Source organism: Staurois parvus, unplaced genomic scaffold (genome assembly GCF_062004578.1).
Source record: "Staurois parvus isolate SC_StPar_1 unplaced genomic scaffold, SC_StPar_1.0 ptg000160l, whole genome shotgun sequence".
In the NCBI taxonomy this organism is placed as follows: domain Eukaryota; kingdom Metazoa; phylum Chordata; class Amphibia; order Anura; family Ranidae; genus Staurois; species Staurois parvus.
Window position 1 is genome coordinate 583,190 of NW_028317956.1, and position 24,856 is coordinate 608,045.

General features: G+C 40.1%; 1 protein-coding gene across 2 annotated transcripts in view; it reads right to left on the reverse strand.

The window, feature by feature from the left end:
* C1QTNF12 (C1q and TNF related 12) overlaps positions 1–24,856 on the reverse strand; it is a 120,388-nt gene that overhangs the window by 19,279 nt on the left and 76,253 nt on the right. Inside the window, exons 2-6 of one of the 2 annotated variants that reach the window (XM_089675930.1) lie at positions 22,691–22,807; positions 20,335–20,452; positions 17,897–18,081; positions 16,912–17,020; positions 15,841–15,931 (exon numbers count right to left, since the gene is read on the reverse strand). In XM_089675930.1, the coding sequence (XP_089532056.1) occupies positions 15,841–15,931; positions 16,912–17,020; positions 17,897–18,081; positions 20,335–20,452; positions 22,691–22,807 (620 nt within the window). The remainder of the gene's footprint in view (positions 1–15,840; positions 15,932–16,911; positions 17,021–17,896; positions 18,082–20,334; positions 20,453–22,690; positions 22,808–24,856) is intronic. The other variant, XM_089675931.1, reaches the window with a different exon arrangement.

The following is a 24,856-nucleotide window of genomic DNA, read 5'->3' on the forward strand; positions in this document are numbered from 1 at the left end:
ATGGCTTGGTGTCAGATACCACAGCATACCTTCAGAGGTCTAGTGTAGTGCATTCCCCAGAGGAACAGGGCTGTTTTGGCGGCAAAAGGGGGGCCTACTCAATATTAGATGGGTGGCCAAACTATAGTGTGGGTCATATCGTTATGGCTGATCAATGTATAGCACCAACAATTTGCGCAGTGCTTTACGGAAAAAATGTGAGGAAGTACACTTACAGTACAAGACAAGTGGAATAGCTGGGCCCTGGCTATAAGAGCTTACAACCTAAATATCCCTCAATGGGCTTTCTGTAAAGGCTTTAGTGTACAGTACAATAGAGGTCCCCAGCACACTTTGAAGCTAACCAGCTAAAAAGGTTGTATATGTTTGCAAATACAGAAGCCACAATGCCACATCAAGGCACCTTTAAAAGAGAAGTTTGAGATTGAAAAACAACAAACTTACATACTCCCTAGGTGGATGCAGCATCAGTTTGATTCTGCATCTCCCCTCCACCATCTCTAAGACTGAGAACTGAGCACAGTTCTCAGTCTTCAGTGAGCAATGATATGGTGACTGTTAGTCACCAGCTCTCTGCTCTGCCCTTCCTGCTCTCACTGGAGCACTGGGCCGTGGAGGGGGTGGGAGCTTCTGGCTCAAATTCTCAGTGGCTCACTGAGAAACTGAGCCAGCTGCTGGTCAGGAATATAGGTGGATCCCAACATTAGAGTCGGGATCTTTCCAAAAGATGAACCGGTTGAGTGATATCAGCCAACAGCAGGCTAAAGCCTGCTCTTGACTGAATATGGGTCATGGGAGTGCAGAAGTCAACTTCTGTAACCTACAGAAGAAGTAAGGCCAAAAGAGCTTTGGCCCTACTTCTTCTTTAGTAAGTGTGGTTCCTAACTATAAATTGAGTTTCCAAATTATCGAACATTTTTGGCTAGTTTCAAACAGACTAGAGTGACTGGCTGTGTTACTTTTGATTATTGTTTCCATTTAAGAATCAATGCTACAAACAAAATGTACAAGACTAATGGATGTGGCAACAAGACTTACCAATACTTTTCTGTATATTACAGATCAAATTCTCTGTCATAGTTATGTTAGTGCAGAATATCTTACTATACAATACCGCTAAACCCAATGATCATTATTGTTGTTTGTGTGAACTTCTGGAAAAAGCATTTATAATTGCTGCATCTGGTTTTTGGTGGACGCTCCTCTTGTTTTCTCTGCTTGTCGATATCACCTACTTATGCTTTTATCTATCATGCTACATGAGTATACATTAATGCCAAGATCCTACACTTCCGTGAAGCAGAAATGTATCGGATGTCACAGAATTTCAGTGGTTACACTATCGGCTATGTGTTACTGTCACAGTGGCACATTCCAGCTGCATGACTACATCTTATTATTCCAACACATGGGATGCCATAGACGAGTAAAACTGGAGTGTCTGGTATTGTTTTGTTTCCTTATGAAAATCAGCCTCATTACTGGTTGTGGTGTCCAAGCAGTTACCGTATTCCACGATACATTAGCTTTTAATGCCAGGACCTCAGATCCGGTAGTTTTTTGGCATTGAGCACCCTGTTCTGAAAGCAATGTTGTACCCTGAGCTCCCCTCAAGCTAACCCTTCCTGTACCACTAACATTCACGCTAACCCTCCCTATAAATCTAACCCATACACTAACTCACCCTAACCCTGGTACCCTGGTAACACAAACCTTAACACTGACCCTTCCTGTAACCCTCACTGTCATTTTAACCCTGATATTGCCAAATGTAAATGTAATACCTTATTGCTTACTCACTTCTCCTGTTTCAGGATCATCTGAAGACCAACCCTTCTTGTGCCGAAAGAAACTTGCATTCACAGGACCAGAATCGAATGTTTAATTAATGCCATGATACTATGCTTTCCAGGCATCCTTTTTCAGATTTCAGTCTGCTTGCTTCCCGTCCCTCAACTCTTAGCAATCAAAAACATATGTTTGGTGAATTTTTTCAGTGTTTGCCCTTTAAATTCAAATAATAATAATAATAATAACAATAATATTATTAATAATCCAATTGATTTAGTGAGAACCTCCTTTTTTCTCATTTTGTTTGTGAAATGTGGAAAAAGTATCAGATCCCCAACATTCATGATGGCTGCTCTCTTAAAGAAAAGCTTTTACCAAAAATAAAAAATTGTTAGTGGGCAGGTTTTATTGTAGAGAGACATACGATGTCACCTCTGCAATTTAAAGTGTGTTAGCTGCCTGCTTGTAATCTTCTTTAAAATGTACACAGAGCTGTGCATATCTCAGTACCAGGATGAATTCACTTCCGCATGACTGGAGTTATATCACTCTGGACTGACCAATCAAGATGGCCAAAGATGCCACATCCAGAAGACAACCAGGTGAAGAAGCCTGTGCCAGCTAGGGAGCTCATGGACATTGCATTGCTGGAGCAGAGGTGAGTATAATGTGAAGTTTAGTTCCACTTAAAAGGCTAGGGCTGTCCATACACATAACAGTATTGATAGGATTAGTTATAGAATAGATCATTTCAAATGGCCCTTTGCCTAAAGACAATTGTTAGATATGGCAAAGGAAAAAAAATCTACCTGTCCAGAACATTCTTTTTCCAAAAGGAGAACTGTTTATCTCTCAAATCAATACAAACTGTAAAGTGAAACATAAAGTCAAAAAATCAATCAAAAGTGCAGTCATAATCCAATCAGCCTGAGGCCCATCTCTTGTGATTGTCTTGACCTAGATTACATGTTTATGGTATGAGGAGGAAGGAGGGTTGGCCAGGCATCCGTGGTACCATATAATATTAGAATGGTGGTTGTGCAAGGTTTTCAGATGTGTCCAATCAATCCTTACCCTAAGCCTGGTCAACCAAGGGATGTCTGATGGTAACCGGGACTGAATGTCATCTCAAATCAAAACGCTAAAATCTCTGCAAGTGTCAAGGATGACCTAAGTCTAGCAATGTCCAAGATTCTACATAAAACCTCTGTCCTTAGTGACCAAACCCAGAAACAGTTATCTCAATGAGGGGGTCCTGAAAACAAGCAAGGAACTGTCTACAAATAAAATCTCTTTCCCTCTTAATTGGGCCTTGCTTGTTTATTGAATTTAATCTTAAATTACGGTAAATTGGGAAAGGATGATTAGTGTAAACATTAAGTGTAAATTCATAAAAATATGAGGGTATGGAAAACCTATCCCTCTATATAACTGTTGATTTGCTCTGCTTTGCTACAAGCTTGGTGCGTCACCATGAGACTAATTTAAATGGCCACTCAGGCAGCACTCATGGTGGCACGTTGGGGGTGGCACTGTGGCCAGGTTCAGTCCTGTGTATATTTAGCCCCTGCCTGTTCCATAACAACCAGGGACGTTGTGCATGTAGGCCACCTGCATCCTAGAGACCAATGACGCTGTGCTTCCTGGCCACCTGCGTTCTAGAAACCACTGCCTCCAGAGTCATCTGCAGCTAGCAATGCCCTGGTGCCAAGGGGTCATATTTCAATTCCAGCCAAAATGGATTTATGGCTTTGGATAAAATGTTGAAAGCTTAGACCTTCTGTGAGGCTTGTAGTGATGTCTGTGTCTCAATGAGAAGTTTTTGTCTCACTCCCTGTTACAGTGACAATGAGTCATAGGGACAGGAAGTGATGACAAAAGCAAAAACAGCAACAAAAACACTTTTTCTGCTTAAGTAAGTGCTATAATCTCTGTACATTTTTTTTATCAAAGTCTCTGTCTTCCTGTCCCAGAGACACCCTTGTCTCTTCTGTTTTTAACATGGTGTCAAAGGGCCAATTTCCAAAATTGGGTGACCTACAGAAATAAAAACTTGACAGAAGTTCTGACCTTTCTCCACTCTATTCAAAACAAAAAAAAAGCTTTGGCTGAGATTGAAACTTAAATAAATGTCATTATTATTGACATGCTTGATACACCCATGAGCATAAGTTCGTCATCTTTGTTCTGAACAGGCTACAGCATATTGACTTTACTATTTCTTAGAAGACCTGTCCAAATCATTACTTTTTAGTGCGCTCGTTACATAGCTCAAGAAGCCGCTGGCACCCAGCAAGGGATGTTTTGTGAAGGTGTAAGGCACGATTCCAGTTCCTTGACAATTGCATTCCCTCTTGAGACACAATATCACTTAGACGCTTCACAACAATAAAAAGACAGCTTACTGGAAAAATGATGCAGGGGAACAAATTCTGCTGGGAAATAATGAGTGCCAGGCTTGGTGGGCAGAATGAGAGATGTGAATGGAACATTGCTTGGGCATGAGATCAGACTGACGACAGCAGGTCTGTAAGTGCTACAAGTGCAAAACCTGATTCTGTCTTGGCATCACCTGCCAAGGAACAGGAGGAGGGGCAGGGCCTGAGGGGGAGATTTGGGCAAGGTAAATACAGTGATGCGTTGAAAAGATGTTTGGCATTTAGTGGCTTTCTTGTGTGTTTTTTACTCCTTCCTGTAATTTCACTTTTCTATAATTGTCCTGAACTTTTATGACACGTTAGGATTGAGTGAATCTGAAGAGAAGCATTTGTTTTCTGTAAGGCGAATTAACACGTTCGGTGCCGGGGGAACGCAAAGGGCTTAAGCAGATGTCAATGACAATGTAGAGCAAGGCTGAAATCCCTAAACTGGCCGGTGTTCCAAAATTTCTGTAAAAACACTTTTGTAAAGAAAAGTAACAAAAGCAAAGTTCCAACAACAGCAAAACCTCCAAAATTTCCAAGTCACACTCTTTGGATCATTGCGGGCTGTCATTTCCTGCCCACAGGAGACTGTATGGCAGTTTATAACTAATGATGGAATGCAATCAAATATTTTCTATACAGGAAGGCCAGAGGGTCAGGGCAGGCTTGCCTTTATAAAGAAAAAAAAAAAGATATTTTAAACTCCATCCCTGTGTAACTTAAAATCTACACCCAAGAACAAAAGGGATAGTACTGCTGCTACTGATCCATAGATGTGGTGCCTGCATTTGCTTTTTTTGGGGGTCCTGGGGTGACAACCATACTGAGTAGTGTAATCACTCAAGGATAGGGACTATGTCAGGACTACATAACGCCTTCCTCTTTTTTCCACAACAGGGGGAGTTTTGATAACAGCTCAGAGGCAGAGAGCACAGGAAGTTATCAGCACACAAGATTTCTAGCTTAATGCACAGCTACAGTAAAATGCATTCAATGTTATATATAATGGATCAAAAGGGAGCAAATATGAAACTTCTTGTTAAAGTTTATATACACTTTAACCCTGCTGCACCCACCAATGTTCAAATTTGAAAAAACATGCCCTCATTTGTCAACCCTTCTCTCTTTCCTTAAAAAAGTGTTAGTCCCAATAATGTAAATGTAAATGGTACCCTTCAATGCTATGGTCACAACATTATCCACCAATATTCAAAACAATAACAGTGTATGATCAGCAGCTACAGTAAAGTCCATATATATTTGGACACAGGCACAATTTTAGGTTTTATCAGGTATTTTCCAAAACATATTCAAACTATAGTTATATAGTGGATGGGGGCTGAAAGTGCACACTTTCAGGTTTAATTTGAGGGTATGTACATCCAAACTGGAGGAATGGTTTAGGAATTACAGCTCTTAAAAGTAGCCATCCCCCTTTTTCAAGGAACCAAAAGTAATCGAATAAATGAATATAATCATAAATAAAATGCTCATTTTTAGTATTTTGTTGAGAATGCTTTTCTGGCAATGACTGCCTGAAGTCTGGAACCCATGAACATTACCAAAGCCTGGGTTCCCTCCTTTCTAATGCTTTGCCAGGCTCTAACTGGAGCTGTCTTCAGTTGTTCTTTGTTTGTGGGTCTTTCTGCCTTTAGTTTTGCCTTCAGCAAGTGAAATGTATGCTCAGTTGGGTTGAGATCTGGTGACTGACTCGGCCATTGCAGAATATTCCACGTATTTTCCTTCAGAAGCTCCTGGGTTGCTTTTGCAGTGTGGTTTGGGTCATTGTCCATCTGTACCGTGAAGCGCCGTCCAATCAACTTTGCTGCATTTGGCTGAATCTGGGCTGACAGTATATCTCTAAACACTGCAGAATTCATCCGGCTGCTTCTGTCTTCTGCCACATCATCAATAAACACCAATGACCCATTGACACTGGAAGCCATGTATGCCCATGCCATCACACTGCCTCCACCAAGTTTTACAGATGAAGTTGTATGCTTTGGATCATGAGCTGTTCCAAGCCTTCTCCACACTTTTTTCTTCCCGTCATTCTGGTACAGATTAATCTTAGTTTCATCCATCCAAAGAATGCTTTTCCAGAACTGGCTTGGCTTTTTTAGATGTTTTTTGGCAAAGTCTAATCTGGCTTTTCTATTCTTCAGGCTTATGGATGGTTTGCACCTTGTGGTGAACCCTCTGTATTTGCTCTCGTGAAGTCTTCTCTTGATTGTAGACTTTGACATCATAAGCCCACCTCCTGGAGAGTGTCCTTCACTTGTCTTTATGTTGTGAATGGGTTTTTCTTTACCATAGAGAGGATCCTGCGATCATCCACCACTGTTGTCTTCCGTGGACATCCATGCCTTTTTATGTTGCTGAGCTCACCAGTGCATTTTCCTTTGCGCAGAATGTACAAAACTGTTGATTTGGCCACTACTAATATTGCTGCTATCTCTCTGATGGATTTGTTTAGTTTTTTAAGCCTTACAATGGGCTGTTTGACTTGCATGGACAGCTCCTTTGAAAGCATGATGTAGGTTCACAGCAATAGATTCCAAATGCAAATACCACACTTAGAATCAACGCCAGACCTTTTACCTGCTTAATTGTTGAAGAAATAATGGAGTAGCCCACACCTGGCCATGAAAAAGCTTTTGTTTCAATTGTCCAATTACTTTTGGTCCCTTGAAAAAGGGGGGGTGGCTACTCTTAAGAGCTGTAATTCCTAAACCCTTCCTCCAATTTGGATGTACATACCCTCAAATTAAACCTGAGAGTGTGCAATTCCATTATATAACTATAGCTTGAATATGTTTTGGTAAATACCTGAAAAAACTAAAATTGTGTCTGTGTCCAAATATATATGGACCTAACTGTATATATCCCCTTAAATATCAAAATAAATGTATAAATACAGCACTGAGAAAATATCAAAAACATTTAACAATCAATCCAAAAAGTGTAGACAATGAAGTAACAGTGATAAAAACTGTTAATTATCAACTGTCTCTATAAATCCAATCAAGCATAGATTGAAAATTTCTACCACCGTGTGTCTCTTCAACCAAGAGGATACAATCCAGTCCAATAACCAGCATCAGGCTCTGCTTGTACAAGTCAAACCAGGACTTTTGTGTTTATATAATAAAATAACAAATTGTGGAAACTGCATTTTTGTTCAACATACTCCCCAGCTACATTTATACACTTATCCCAGTGTATAACTAATGCCCAGAAAGCTTCTGCCTAGAAAGATTTCTCAGTACACCTAAACCATCTTAGGACAGCCTCCTTCACTTTGTCATCAGTGTTGATATGATGACCTCAGAGAAACTCATTTAGGGGGTCCAATTTTATGACAGGTTATGCATAGATTATCCTGGATCAGGTGTTCAACACACTGAATGTTCACAGGAATGACTGCTGTGGGCTGGGAACCACCTCAGCCGGGATTGTCACTGACGGACATATGGTCATCTTTGAAATGTTTATAATATTCAAATATCTTACTGATGCTGAGCATCTCATCATGGGTTTTACGCCTTTGTTCACAAGAAACTCTATCACCACACGCTGTTCCATGCATGCACTAACACTGCTGCCTGCTATCCTGATTAATGGTCTCTGGACTGACCCGCGACATGTGTGCCTCCTATCAGTAATAGAACACACTTGCCACTTACTGCGTGCAGTACTGCCACGTTAGCATCCGTTTTTATATCTGTAAAATGAAAAGTCCTGGTTTAACTTGAACACCCCTCGTATATAAATACAATTGGTATGAATGGTATCACACTATTTGGAGTCTTTTTCTGCAATCAATGTCCACTTAGGGAGTGGAGAATGTGGAAACAGCTGTAGTATAAAAGTTTGAACACAATCTTCCTTGGATGCACACAAGCTGTGATTGTTTAGTCTTTTGTAAAATATGCATGCACTTTTGCATTCCCAGAGCATGGTGGACAGAGAACTTTGAACACTATTTGTTGGAAGAGATGCACGGTGGTGGAAATTTTCAGCCTATGTTTAATTGGACTTATAGTGATGGCTGATAATTGCACATTAATCTCCTAGATTGTAAGCTCGAAAGAGCAGGGCCCTCAATCCCCTCATGTTTTGCATTGTATTGGTATTGTTCTGTCACATGTTCTGTCCCCCTTTGTAATGTACAGCACTGAGCGAACCATTGGCGTTTTATAAATACTGTATAATAATAATAATAATTATGTTTTTTGTTTAAAACTTTTTTTAATGACTATTATTTCATTCCCTACACATTTTTGGATTGAGTGTTAAATGTTTAGATATATTTTTTCAGCGCTGTATGTATACATTTATTTTGATCATGTAAAAGTAAACCCGATCACTAAACTCTCATATAAGATTACACATATTAAATTCAAATTTAATATTTCCAAAGCTGGTTCCCTTACATCCACTGCATTAAAGCAATACTGCTTGGCCACGGACCTGCACCCAATGTACCAATGGGACAGTAAGGAGGCAACCCCTTCACTAGTGAGCTAGAGCTAATCACTCTGCTCACTTTCCTCCCGTTAGCAGTCTGCTCTTGTTAAACTGACAGCACTGTGCAAAGCAGTAAGTCTGATAAGGTTACAGTGCTTATCCTTCCTTTTCATTTCTGGGTACAGCATTACAGGATTCTAAATAAAGACAGATTTATGTACTTAGAATGTATGCACACTTGATTTACTAGTGTTTTAAATCTATCTGGAATTCAGTTTATAAATGTCATTAAACCAAAAAGCAAACATTTAATATATTGCAGCTTACCTATTCTTAGGTGTGATGACTGTAATAGTTTTATTTTTTAGACCTTCTTTTTTTTCTTTATTTTCACCAGTAAGTCTGTAGTTTTTCAAAAGAACATGCTTTCTTGCAGATGTAGCAGTTAGTGGGTTGAGACAAACCATTTAACTCTGACAGGGGTGCTTAAAATAATCAGCTTTTATTTAGTCATGTAAAAGCTTTATTCCAAAAGGAACAAAAACTGTTGCTGTAAGTGCTTATAAAGAGTTAGCTAGAGTTTGTCTTCAATTGGTACCCCCAGACTGACAATGCTGCTGTCCAAAAGTGCCCATGTGCTCCTTCATCCAGAGTGGAGGCACTTCTAATACAACTCATCTAATGATTGGTAAACTGCAATATATTACATTTTTGGTTTTGGGTTTAATACCGCTTTAACTAAAAATAGCAACAAGGACAGGGAATATGGCAGGAGATTTTGCTGTTAAAGTATCCAAAACATAAGTCTTAGGTTACCATCATCCCTCTATAATCACATTACCACTTTCGACTGGACTGATCACATATATACATGAGATGAGCAGCGAATTACTCTATGACTTGTCAAATACACCTGCCCATGCTTGGGATGTTCACCAGTGTCAGTGGGGTTGATTTTCTAATGGAATAGGATTTGCTCAGTTAGTACAGAGAATGTTCAATTTGCAAAGGGATATTAACTTAGGCTAAAACTAAAGCTATATTCACTTTGACTACTCATAGCTTCCCCTTCTATACCAATCTACACCAAGTTAGGTGAATAATCACTTTGCAAAGTACATATTAACTTTAAAGTCTAGGTTCAGTAATTAAAAAAACAGCACAAGGGTCGGTACTTACATTGAATTAGAAGTGTCCATTGTGTTCTCTTAAGCAGCCAGTAGACTATGCATATTTCTTTCCTTCCACCACTGGAAATGTTTGTATGACACTGCATTCTTCTCAGGTAAGTGCCCTTGTAACTTTTTATACCCTCTGACAGGGTCTCTATAATAGGTGAACAGTATCTATTCTACTCCATTACTAAATAAACTATTTATGTCACTACGGTATGTCACCAAGTTGTTCCAAACTCTTACAGAATATACTAGATGGTTCTACTTATATGAAAAATCTTAGCAATAGTTCTGATATACCTGATCCTATGAATTCAAAATAAAATCTAACTAAAGTATTGCGATCATTTTTAACAGCAGAACTTACAATTTAATTTGGAAAACTTTTGCAGATGTAATTTCTGAAGTATTTTAAGACACCCATCACCTCATTATAACACGTGTCAAATTCTTCTGCCATTGCGCATGTGACTCACCAAATACAGTCTGAGGATATACGTATTTTTTGTGACTACAAATATTCTAGTGCTTTTTTATGTTGTATACGAACTCCGAAACCTTGGAATCAGCATGTCATCATTCCATTGCTTTTACTTATATCATCAGCTTGGAATTTATTAGCGACAGCATTGTTTTTAAGAAGGATAAATAAACCCTAATTACCAGTTATTCATATCTTCATAAAATCTCTACATGTACCTTTCCATGATAAAACACATTTGTAGCAACTTGTAGATGTTTATTATGTAACTTGTTGGCTTAGGGGTTAGCATTGTTGCTATCCTTTGCTGGTGCTTCAGGTTCAGTTTCTACCTGTATAAAGTTTGAATGTTTTCTGCTCACACCAGGGGCGGACTGACCATTGAAGCACTTGGGCACTGCCCGAGGGCCCGGGGTCAGTAGGGGGCCCCATGAAATGCCCCTGGTACCTTTTATAGGCTTTTTTGGGTGTGCTTTGAGTGTGGGCAAGGACACAGGGGCCCCATGATCCCTCATTGCCCGGGGGCCCCATGAGTTGTCAGTCCCCCCTTGGCTCACACCTCAACATCATAGTGCTAACTTACAAACTACCTCCAGGCTCCAGTTCACTATTGAGTAGTTTGTTTGGGCCAACCAGGCCCAAAGGAACTATTTCCACTACAAAGAAATGTGCCTGCTTTAATAGCTGTATAAACTGTGTGTAGCATCAGCTACATACAGTATACAGTGCTGTGCTTTGGCAGCAATCCCATTCCCGAGAAAAAAACTTAAGTCAGGCTGAGCGCTGCTGAGGTGGAGATGCAGGTGGATGACATTTCAATCTCTACTTTAGTCAATCAGAGGAAGCCTTATATTCAATCAATAAAATACAAAGCTTCTTGTAAATGGCTGAGCAGCGCTCTGTCCAACTCGATTTTAACCTGTGGAATACATCACTGTATACTGTATGTAGTTGATAACAATTCTGTTTAACTTGTTCATAAACAATATAAAGGTTGGAATAAATAGTTCAATTTCAGTGTTTGCTGATGATACAAAGTTAAATTAGGGCAATAACTTCACATTAGTCCATAGCAACTTTCCAAGAAGACCTAGTTAAAATAGATGGGTGGGCAGGTAATTGGTAAATGAGGTTTAACACTGAAAAATGTAAAGTAAAGAACTTGGGAGCTAAAGATGTGCATGAAAGTTATACACTAGGGGGAGAACCTCTGGGGGAATCTAGAATGGAAAAGGATCTGGGGCTCCCAGTATCACAGACTCATCAATAGCATGCAATGCCAAGCTGCAGCAAGCAAGCTTAGCAGACTAGTAGGCCTCGTACAAACAGGGTTTAAAAAATACCTTTTTTACAGATGTTTAGCATTTATTTATTTTTAAAAGGATCAATAGGTATATATTTTTTTTAATTATTGTTCAGAGTACAGATATAACAAAACACTTTCAATGTCATATTCAACAGACCAAAAAGAAGCAAATAAGAGACATTCATACTTACCTACAGTGATCTTGCACAGAGCAGCCAAGATCCTCCTCTTCTCGGGTCCCCCGCTGGCGCTCCTGGCCCCCACTTACTGTCAGGTGTCCTCATAATAAGCTGCTGGCTATGGGGGCACCTGAGCTCCCGAGCTGCAGCTCTGCCCGGCCATTCACACACAGAGCCGCAGCTTGGCCCCACCCCTCCCTCTCCTGGTTGGCTCACTGTCCAATGGCTCCCGCTGCTGCCTCAGCCAATCAGAAATGAGAGTCCCTGGAGAACCAAAGCTGTCATGGACATCACTGGATTGGGATGGAACTCAGGTAAGTGTTAGGAGGGATGCTACACACAAAAGGTCTTTTAACTTCATGCATACAATGCATGAAGGTAAAAGACCTTGAGTCTTTACAACCACTTTAATGAGGTTTAAATACACTTGAATTGGCTTGCACACCAATTTGGACATACAAGGTGTGTATGTGCTTGTATCACTAAGGTAGGAGCATTAGATTTTAAGCATATGTGAATCTAATCACTAAAATATCATAAAAGCTTTAACATGTCAATATATTTTCAAATGTAATTTCATTAAAATAATATCTGGTGATCTGGCTTGAAGGTCATTGTGTTCAGGTGCTTCCTGTTATAGGGTGACAACACTCTGTCCCTGTCTCCCGTTGTGCTCTTTTATTGACACCCTTTTACCTGGGCTTCGCCTGAGGCCTACAAGTGGTCATTTCAACAAATATTACACAGACATGGTGCACTGTTGTCACCCTCTTTAGCAGATTAAAAGTCAGTCAATTAGTATTTATATCTATTTTAAGCTCCTTCATGGCAACAACTGAATGGTCTGTGTACTCTGTAAAGCCCTATATGTTGATGTTATATACTGTATGCAGCACCCCTCTAGTTAAGTCGGGGAGCTAGAAAGTTTTTTCTTAGCAGAGGCTGAGTAGCAGCCTGGGATTAGTCAGCCACGTTACTCTGGGTCAGAGCTGAGAGCTCTGCAGGTCAGTTCCATGATACCTCCCCCTGCTCTAGATGCTTGAGAAGATTCTAGAAGACAGTGGGTGGGGGTGAAGAGGGGCTGATCTGCATACTTAAGGGATGCAGAAGGCTTGGCAAGGGGCCAGGGCAGCCCTTAAAGCATAAATTCACCTTTTGCACAAACATAATAAATGCACATTTTTTTTGCAGGTAAAAAAGTGTGCATTTATTAATTTTGCTTGCAGGATCCTGTAAAGCATTGCACCAGAGATCAGCAAATTGCTGGTGCCATGCAGGTCTCTGGCAGACTATCAAGATATCTGCTTGCTCATACAGGATGTATGGACAAGCAAATATACTGACAGGAAGAATCAATGAACTACCACGGCGCTCCACAGCGCCGTGGTAGTTTGAAAACTACAAACCGACGGCTGCTAAGGCTATCAGGACTTGCAGTTCATTCATTCATAGAATTCTGTGAATGAATGACGTGGCCATGTGGATGGAGCCCTGAATGGTAGCGATGTTCTGTCATGGCGAAGGGAGGGCGGGGACAGAGGGTGGCGGTTGCATCATTGGGAACATGTTACATGTTCCTAAAATCGTGTGGAACATGTAACATGTTCCCAAAGGTGAACTTATCCTTTAAGTATGACAGTAGTAGGAGTAGTATCAGGTAGAAGATGGAGTGAAGGCTGGAGTGTGGAGCCCAGGAGGCAGGAGCTGGAAGAGAGGATCTCTCAGTCTCAACTGTCAGCCTGGGAAGCAGGGAAGGAGCCAGACTAGCCTAAGGCCTGAAGGCAGCCACCAACCCACAATCTTGCAGGAGAGGATTGAATGAGTAATCCCACACCCCCTGGGCCAGATAAGGGTATAGGGCAATCAGGTGGCCAACCCAACTTGCTCCTCATTTGGAGCTGCTCGGTTAAAGTGTCAGTTTCTGGGTCCCCTTGCTCAGGGATTCCCTCAGGCAGCTTGGTGAAGAGGAAAATTCATCTGGCATCTGAGGTGGTACACGAGGAGGGCTGCAGAGTTCTCCAAGAAGAGAATCTTTATCTGTGGAGTTGGCAATAGTTGCCAAGGAGTTGCAGCTTCCTTGGGCATCCCATACACCCCTCAACCCCTTCCAAGTTCAATACCCCTTAATAAAACAAACAAAAAAATCTCAGGGACTGTTTACTTTCTCCAGTGTGCAAGGTCTGAAGAAAATGCGTGTTGCTTGACTGTGCTGGACTATATGGGGCCCCAAAACTCAGCGACTACTAAGAGGGTGGTGCTTGATGTACAAGAATAGTATAAATAATATACATACATGTAGATGAAGTTTAATCTGTTTATATTTTGCCTGCCCCAGGTCCCCCTTTCCCTGATCATCAAAATGCTGATGACATTTTTATATAAATTCCTTTCATTTTCATTACACACCTTATTTTATTTCCATTGATGTCATCACTGAGTATCTCTGTTTCTCTATGCAATGCAGGCAGAGCATGGCTGGTGGGAGAGGCCAGCGAGATGCTGTACACAGTTTCCTGAAAACATCACAGCAGACTTCCTTGGTTCTCCTCTCAAGAGCCTTCCGCTCAGATGCTAGTAGTTGGCTGGCTCAGGTTGGAGGACTGGATGTTCCTATGCAGACTGAATTTGTTATGAAGAGCCTCCATGACTGACAGAACTGGGCGGGCAAAGGATAGTAGGATGGGCCAAGGACAGTAGGGCTGGGAAGGAATAGATAATGCTGGCTATCCTCATGCCAGGCAATGCAAAGGGCTCTGTCTGACTTGCAGCAGCTTCTAATGCACACTGTGACAACCACATATAGAGACAGCCATCATGGGCATGCTCAGTAGAACATCATACTAGAGCATTGTAGACAGGAGCCAATTATCCTACCATCATATCTTTGGAGTGTGAAAGGAAATCGGGGTACCTAGAGGAAACCCATGACAGCACAGGGACAACATGCAAACTCCATGAAGATAGTCTTCTGGCTGAGACTTAAACCAATGGACCCCTGTGCTGAATGATAGAAGTTCTAACCACTAAGTCACTTGCTGCAGATTATGTTACCATTCTTGCATTAGAAGTAATTGTTCTAGAGCAGCCTTTCTCAACCTTTTAAACACAAGAGAACCCTTGAAATAACTTTCCAGTATCAGGGAACCCAGCTATAAGTGACTACACCTACAACCCATAATACATTAGTTTGATGGTCGCTGGGGAGAATGCTTGTTACACTTGTCATTGGTAAGAATAATATAAAAGCTATAAGGATCAATGGTGTCAGAGGGAACTTATCTGAGTGGCAGATAAGGGAACTTATCTGAGTGCTAGGCACCCCTAGCATCTTGGGAAGGATCCCTGGGTGAGAAACCCTGTTCTAGAGTTTAAAGTAACACTGAATGCTGATTTAAAAAAAAAAATCTATTGATGTATGTTTTCTTAACTCAAAAAGTCCCCTCTGTTGCTCTCAGCCTCCTCCAAATCTCCAATTCTTTTTTTTAAGAGGCAGAACAACACAACAAGAAACAATTGAATGAAATGCAGATTACATGACCATTAAGTAGTGTTTGTGTATAGATTATATTCAAGAATAGGGATATTGTATAGTGTTACTTCCATAACAACATTTGAAGACCATGCTTGCCCGCAGTCAGTTGTAGTGGGAAAACATTCCTACTATAGGTCTTGCAGGACTAAATATCATGCAGATGCATAGAGCTGCTTATACAAGCTGCCATTGTAGGCAAAAGGAAACAAATGCGATCTATGTTTTCTTCCATGGGATGATTGCGCAGGAAATGCACTATAGACTGATAATCATCTCTCCTCAATGATTCCACTATTATTTTATAAATGTTCTCTTCTAATAATTTCCTAACATTTTTCAGGAAAGGTATCAGAAAAATTATAAATTTCCTTTTCTATACAGTAAATCACTTTGCAAAAATGTTTGTATATGCTCAGTGCTCTATTGACATGTAACATAACTTTCTTGTTTCGTGATGACATAGCATTCAGTAGAAGTACTCACGTATATCCATGACACAGAGACTCTATGCATATCAGGACCCGGACGCTGTCTCGTGGGCGCAACTGTCCCTTGCTCTTCACTTCACTGTGATCTATAAAACAAAACCAACAGTTCCGTAAGGTTTGATAGTTTAGCATAGAGCCCACTAAGTACTGCTCTGAATCAGTTACAATTTGTGTATTTTTGTAGCTCGTATACTCAGGAAGTTTCTACATATTTGAATAAGAAAATAGAAAAAGAAAACTCCCTATATATTATACCAGGTTACACTTTGGAACTATACGTTCCTCTTTATTGCAGAGTGGATGATTTGCTGCCTTTTGTGGAAATTATAGCTACTTTATTTCTTTGTTTATAAGCAGGAAACTAAGTCTGGTTTTATAATCAATAGATACCTCAGATTATATGAAAATGTATGAAACAGCTCTTTTTACATTGATTGTTAATATAACTGATGGTGCTTGAATGATAGTCCCTTCTCTTTTTGATGAGGTCAATGTATATATTATTTTAGTAATTTATGAAGATACAATAAAGTTTGGCTGATTTTATCTATAGACCTCACTCTAATAAAATGTCTTTATTTAATCACTTTACTTAGAAATAAGTGTGTTGGTTTAAAAAGAGTTTTCCTAATAACCAAGTAGGTGAACACCTATCTTCTCCCTTTGTGAATTGCCATTTTTATATTAATAAATCTGTGCTTTTTTGCTACACTCAGAAGGCGCTGCTTCTCTCTCTTCGGACACCTGCCTACCAACACTTTAAATGCAATTTAAAAACTGACAGAGGTTCTAACCCTTTTCACTCTATTAAAAAACACATTTGTCACTGTCTTTGTCCCAATTGAAGACTTTATCATAATTTCCTGTCCTAGGAAAGATCTCTGCAACAGGAATAAAGAAAGCATTATAAACCACAAAAGGCTGTAATGTAGGCATGTCAAACTGTTCTTTTAAGATTATATTCAGACCTCTTCTCTGTTCTGTCCTTGACACATGGTAGAGATTTGAACAAGACATGATTTTATCAAAACTGAAGCGAAAAGAAAAAAAAAACCTGCTGACCAACCTATGTGAATATGGGCTGAAAACTGGTAAATCCCTGGAACAGTAGCTGTAAAACGACCCATTGGCAAGTTCATTCCCGAACCCCGTAGAAAGGCGCCTTTAGCTGCCGGCTGTCAAATAAAACAGAAAAATACAAATATTACAAAGGTTTAGATTGTCAATTTAGTAAGTGATTCACCCAATGTTCTCAAGTCTACACAAGTCAAAATGAGATGTGTAAACACTGTTTTATAACAAGAAAAGAAAGTGAGAAATCCTCAGCAAAGAATAAGACATTATACCAGTAATTTATGTGATGAAAACTAAATGGTAAAAATAATAATTGTAGATCTACATTTCATATGGGTCTCCAACCACCAGTGTATGTACAGCCAAAACGTTTTAACGATTTGGAAAGGGTACACAATAATTAGGACCAGGGGTTTTCAACCTTTATAAAAAAGGCAATGCTCCCCTCCACCCCCCACTTTGATTTCACTAATCCATGAACATATATATAAATGTTTGGTAGCAGTGGAGTTGATTTACTAAAGGCAAATAAGCTGTTCACTTTGCAAGTGAAGTTGCAGTTTGCAAGGGAATTTTTCCCAGAGCTTTGTGAATGAGGTGAAATTTCACTTTGTAAAACAACCCAATCACATACCGGGAAAAAAAAGACAGTGTTTTTGCTTGCACATGATTGGATGAGGCAAGTTAGTCAAGCGTCACTTCATTCAATAAACTCTGGGGAAAATTTGCTTGCGAAGTCACTACTCTGTTTGCCTTTGATAAATTGATCCAATAGGGTCTGCCAAATCAAAGCGAACTGATTTATCTGCATCAGGGCATGTGTTTATCAGTCTGTCAGGACACATTTTTGGAAGTAAATCTTGAATGCGAAGTACACTAATCTGTTCTTTGCACGCCCATAGTCCTTTAGTGTCACATGTGACTCCTAATACATCTGTTAACTATAAATGTCACTTCAATTTTTGATTATATCTTACCATCTGAAAGTTCTGAAGTTCTGCCAATGTTCTCTTGTCCACAAGGACAGACCCTTTAAGCCGGCAGTGGAAAGCTTCATCTATCCTTCTGTATGGATAGAGATCCTTGATAGGTAGCAGTAAAGGTGGAGGCTCACTGGTGTGTTCTGAGGTATCACCAGACACTGTCCGACGATCTGTGGCCTCTTGTGGGAGCAAGAAGATACTCATTTATTATGGCTATGCAATGCTGGAGGTAAAATAGTATAGTTCTATATAATACAGTATAACCACCTGTACACAAACATACAAATTCTAGATACTCTACACTGACCTACAATGCAGGACCGATATGAAAGTAACATGCCTTGATGAAAGTGTGAATATGCTACTTGGTGCAGGCAAATCCAAGAACGGGTCTAGAGCTGTGTGTGTATTTAGCTAGGCTTTAGATAATGAAGCATATAGTACTGAAAAAAATATGGAGGCTACCATCAATAGTCTCTTTCTGAAAATGCTATTTGCCTGGTTTTACCTGACTTCAGTACCTTCTTAGTCACTAACCCTTCACTTTATTTTAAAGATACCTGCTCCCTTTTCAAACCTGCAATCACAGCACCTGACCAGGGAAAGTCTTTCAGAACAGACTAAAGCTGGCTATAGATGGATCATTTTTGTTTCATCTTACAGCGGGCTGAACAAAAAAAAACTAACAAGTTCCTCCATCCACACCAAGGAGGTGTATGGAGGAATCCTTCCTGCCAAGACATTGTGTTTTGATAGCAGAACTTACCACTGCCAGTACGCACTAATCAGCGGATATAGCCCATTGTCTGCAGCCAGTGATCCACAAAAGTTTTCAAGTTTGTCCGATTGGCTACACATGGATCGTAATTTGACCAGTCCATCTATGGCCAGCTTTAGTTTGTGATTCTACAATGTCACGTGACCAAATCTAGAGAGCCTCAAAGGAAGGTTATACTGGAAGACCAGACCCTCTGGTGTTGTGACTGCAGTCCCGAACAAGCAACAGCTATCTATATACTGCTAATTTTATATATATATATATATATATATATATATATATATACACATACACAGGGGCGGACTGACCATTTGGAAACTTGGGCGCTGCCCGAGGGCCCGGGGTCAGTAGGGGGCCCCATGAGATGCCCCTGGTACCTTTTTTCATAGGCTTTTTTGAGTTTGGGCAAGGACACAGAGGCCCCATGATCCCCTATTGCCCGGGGGCCCCATGAGTTGTCAGTCCACCCCTGTACATACACTAAGGATTGCTGTGCTATCCCTTTCTTTGTTTCTCTTTACTTCCTGTCTTGTAGGCACAACAAGAAGGGAGAGATCATCTCTCCAAAGTGAAAGAAATACTCTCGTAGAAAGTTGTCACTGAAAGAATATTTCCCTTCTATTTCTATTCTAGTAATGATGGTGGTGTTCTGTTCTCAAAATTTTGGACTTTTCCTCACTATCAGTCCTGGTGGCAAGGGTCACCAATACAAATGGAGAGGGTGAATCTCCCCAGCAAGAGCACAGAAAGAAAGATATCTGACAGATTCAAACTCCTCGCCACTCCTATTCACAGACCCAAAGACTTACAGTATAGGGCTAGTGTTCATGGCCATTTGGGATCATTTAGAGTCAACTTGAGATGTGTTTTTATTCCTCCATTCAGCCAATGTAAATGCATGACAAATGCACAGTTAACACAACAAAAGCATGTCAGCCTCTTGTGTACAGTAATGAAAAAACAATGACAGGCCAGCCAATTTCTATGCTGTCAAGAGCCTATGCTTTCCATTAGCCTTTACCAGGAGAATGGTGAACAAAGAAAGAGTGCCTTTTCACTAATAGTAGAAAACTTAAAGCTAAAATTCACATATAGTAATTTTTACATAGTACACTAGACCAGCTTGGACCAATGTAATTATGTATGTGCAATACTTGTGGGATCCCCGCGGAAACTGGAATTCACTGTGGTAAGGCACTGCTACTACAGTGATCTCTACTGGCACTTACTGTCGGTCCCATTCTGGAAACATACTGCATTTTCTCAATTAATTCAAACTGTTTTCTGATTGGACTAGGTGGAGACCATGACATTAGCTTCCTGCTTCTCCACCTCGTTCAGTCCGGTTCAATGAACCGGACCCAAAAACCAGTGGAGATTATTGTAGCAGCAGTGCCTACTACAATGATTTCCAGTCTCTACATGGATCCCACAGGTATGGCACATACATACTTACATTGGTCCAAGCAGGATCCCTGTACCTATGTAAAAATCACCATAGCTAAACGTCAGCTTTAATCCTGAGCTAAAGAACATCCTAATTTTAAGGTTTAATAGTCAATCGACTAGTTGTAATTAATATATGGATTAGCTAAAAAAAACACAAATATGTAAGGTTGTAAAGACCACACTATGGCAAGATAGCTCTGTTTACCTCGGAGCATTTGCTTAAACTCTTGCAACAATACTTCATGAGTGACCTCAGCCCCTGGCACTCCTGGAGGTCCGGGAGGACCTTGTGGTCCAGGGGGGCCTGGTGGCCCAGAAAGTCTCTGGTGAAGAAACACAATCAATTAATGAGTATGAATAGGTATACAGAACAGCCTGAAGAACTTTAAACCTTAATCAATGAAATACAAACTCATTATTTATTACAGGCATTCTTGAGACAGGTTTGTAATTTTTAAAGTGGAATAATAAGTATCTTTAAAATTCTGTAAGAATAAAGTGCTAACATGTCACAATACATAGCAACGGTACTATTTATCTAAAGTGTAAACTAAACTACTGTACTGTAAACTAAAAAATGGTAATTTGTCTTTGAGCTGTAGAAAAGTTATTTTGGCTAAGCTAATATGATGTAATGTTGTCTGCTGCAGGCAGGAGGAAGCATTTCCTCAGTCTCCTCCCCTACACTGGTGAGGCTATAATATTGTAACATTATAGCAAGTCACAAGCGAGCCTGCAGAATGGAACTGATCTGTGTGAGACAACTACATAAAGTCAAGAAATGCACAGACAGAAGGATTTACATGGCTATGTCATCATTTGGCCAGCATCTCAGTCCAGAAATGAGATCTTTACCCTGGATGATGTCAAGGGAAGTACTGTGATATCCCTGGGAGGTTATAGTCATCAACAAGTGTATTCATGGTAGGTGTATGCACCTAATTTAAATTACAGTATATATCTGATGCTAGGCCTGCTTTAAGATTTACTATAAATTGGTCTAACAAAAAGTTTGATCAATATCATTGCAAGCCTTACCAATATGTTTGATAGCACCACACTAAATTAAAAAGCAATTCCAAGAAATAAATAAAATCAATTAGTACATTACTAGTTTTGTCCAGGACAACACAAGAAAGTCCAATCTATGTTCCATCATTGGCCTGAGTTTTATGTGTCCATGTTACACAGGCTTTTGAAATAACTGGCCTACATATCCAAATGGCTCAGAAATAGGTGTTCCCAGGATATTACATACAGTATGTCCTATTGAAAAACAACTGCCCTGTTAAGGTAGGCTATGCTTCCCTTTTAATTTTCTCTTTTACTTTTTTATTTGCCTTTTACAATTGTGCTACCATGCTCCCTATTCTGTTGGGATGGGACACATACTTTTACCTTAAGTATTACAACCTGAATAGCATATATACAGTATTTATGGTATTTTTTACAGTTACATTGGTCCAGCTTGAAACAATGTAAGTATGGCTGATCCCTGTGGAAGCTGGAAGTCACTATAGTAGGCACTGCTTATGCAGTGATTGCTGCTAGCTTCTGGGTTCCGCACCAAGCGGCTGAGATGCTGCTTACTGAACACAGGAGATAACGCACTCAGGACAGGTGCCTTTCAGAAACACTTCTGCATTTTCTCAGTGAATGCAAAGTGTTCTCTGATTGGATCAGGTGGACATTGTGATGACACTGCTCCAACTCTCTACCTTGTAGAATCAGAGATTGCTTTTAATTAATTGAGAAATTGCAGAATGTTTTCTACATTGTGCTGAGTGCTAAGCAAGGAATATCCTGTGTTCACTAAGCAGCAGGGCAGCTGCTCAGCATGGGACCCAGAAGCTAGCTGTCAGGAGCATGTGGAACTCCTGCTCCATCACAGCTTCTGGTCTCCTTCCAGCATCCTGGTTTTGGTTATGACACATTCTCCCTGTATGTCTGTCCACCTGCATGGCAATTGATGTGGTCAGTATCTGGGTGGAGACCAAACTTGATTTAAGCCAGCCAAGCCTGCAGTCTCATGCTTGGGATATTGTGTTTATAACGTGCTTCAAGAGCCCTGTTTGCCCAGTTTATGACTTTGGATTGGAATTTGGACTACTCTCTGAACTACCTTTTGACTACGGATTTAATCCTGACTATTTTGAACCATACCTGCCGTGTACCTGGACTGTCATTGAACCCCTCTGCTGTATACTGTGCTCAGTTCGCACCTGCCCTGGTGTAGTAGCCAGGCACTAAAGCATTGTCCTGGGGGCAACCAAGTATCAGTAGGCCTGCTTGCATTATAGAAAAGGGGGCTGCTATAGATGAAGAACACAAAAGCCAGCTACAGTGCCTGACCACCTGCACTAGGGGTAAGCATGACACTAGTGGAAATCACTGCAGTAGAAGTGCCTACTACAGTGATTTTTAGGGCGGATCCAACAGATATGGTTCATACATACACTGTTCCACGCTGGACCAATGTAACTATGTAAAGATTGCCATACCTAAACCTCAGCTTTAAAGTCAGGCTCATATTCACAGAAGGATAACATAAGAATACTTACAGAGTTCTTATTACATTTACATTTCTTCTTAAAAGGCGTTCCATTATCAATTCGGTCTCTGAACTCAACCCATGTTGTTGCAGGATCTGGTTTTTCAGGACCTGGAGACTCAGGCAGCTGCATTAGTTAAATAGGAAACTATTATCTAGACATCCAATAGATTCTAGAACATAAGCTACATTCATATATGTATATCAGTATCTTTTAATACCAGTTGGATGACCACCTATTAATTTTCTAGACTTTTAGGTTGGAATGCTGTGTAACACTGCAAAAAGACAGGGGCTGGTTTATGTTACAAATGTGACCTTATTCAAAGTTAAAAAAATACTACCAATATTTGGACAATAGCAGCTAGACTGCACAAGTAATTATCTGTATGCTTTCACATTGCCCACTGCTGCAATTACAGAGAACTTTATTGGTGAAGTCGCACAATGTAATCTCCCAAAGATTAACAGTGAATTTACACACAAGCATACAGGTACTAATAATATAATGCAACAATCTCTCTAAAAGTTATGAATTCTTAGCTTAGTATAGAGAAGGCCACTTTTTAGTTTTTATATTTAAAGTATAACTAAGAGCCCATTCACACTTGTGCGACTTGTCATGCAACTTTGGGGATCAAAGTCGCATGACCAGTGGCACCCCAAGTTTCCCAATGAGTACCATTCATATATATGCGACTTCAAGTTGCAGTGACTTGAAAGTAGTTCCTCCACTACTTTGGTCCAACTTTCATGCAACTTGAGGACCATAGACTTCAATGTAAACCCTCCAAAGTTGCATGAAAGTCACACCTGAATGATATACATGATGAGACTTGTGTGAGACTTTGTACAGCACAAACAATCATCCTTGGTCAAAGCCAAAGTCACACCAAAATCACACTCATCCAAAGTCGCATCAAACTCCTGTCAAAGTCGCATCAAAGTCGCGTCAAAGATGCATCAAGTCATACTGTAAAGTCACAATGAAAATCGCATGATTTTCAAGTTGCACAAGTGTGAATGGAGTGGGGAGGGAAATTACACTGCTCATTTTCAGCTTACTTCATTTATGGAGGTATTGATGATGAACAGACTCCTACCCTTGGCCAAACACCTTTGGAGGTGGTACCTCACCTAGTGTGATGTGAGTTCCTGAGTCTTGAAGAGGGCATAGGTTATATGAACCAGTCAGTTCTGATGGCTGGGTCAGAGTTAAGATATCTAACAACAGCCCATCATCCTGATTGCAATTATTTCAAATACAACATGACTGCCACAAGTATGGTCCAAAAAAACATTTAGTAAATCCATAGGGTGTTATGTAATGTCAGAACATACCATTTTGCATCTGCATGCAGCTCATAGCTTGTACTACCAGAAGGAGTAACTCTCATCCCCCATTTGGATCTTATGATAGATGAAATATTCCCTCCAATCTAAAAAAGTGGCAAATGATTGCAGACACTTTGGAGCCTCAGTGTGGTAAGAACTCTGTTTGCAGTTTCCACGTCCAGGTGATTCTTTTGATGGCTTGTGAGGTGATAGTTGTCTACTCTGTCAGCACACAAGTCTACAGGATCCAGTTGGAGATTCGGTGAGATCTGCAGTCCCCTTTAGGTTTTAAGCAATAGCATTTGTCCACTTCGAAGAACTAGAAACCTATCTTGTAATATTACCATTCTACTTTTTAAGTAATGTTACAATACTAATAGGCTTCAATATATTACATTTTTGTTTATGGGTTTATATATACTTTTAGTACCAAAACCTTAGCCTTATCCTGAGTACCATTCACTTACAGTATCACTATCCAATCAGGCGTTACATAAGTCCTAGTGTTAGTATATGTTAGCTATAGATATATACATTCAATTGAAATTAATTCAATGAATTAACTGATAAATAATTTAGAATATTTAACTAATAGTGAAGGAGTGTCCAGGTCCATATATGTGGGTGATGGGGTCCCATAACAAAACCATCAAGGGGCCTCCTGTCTCTGTAATTTCTATCTAAAAGACAATACCTTCAGTGATATAATCAATGAATTGTCTACATAACAACTGTGTAAAGGTTCTCAAACTTTACATGCATTAATTTCATCCAAGTGGATTTGCCAGATGCTGTTGCCACCTGCATAGGTCATGGTGTAGCCAGGAAGTGCTGGAGCCCT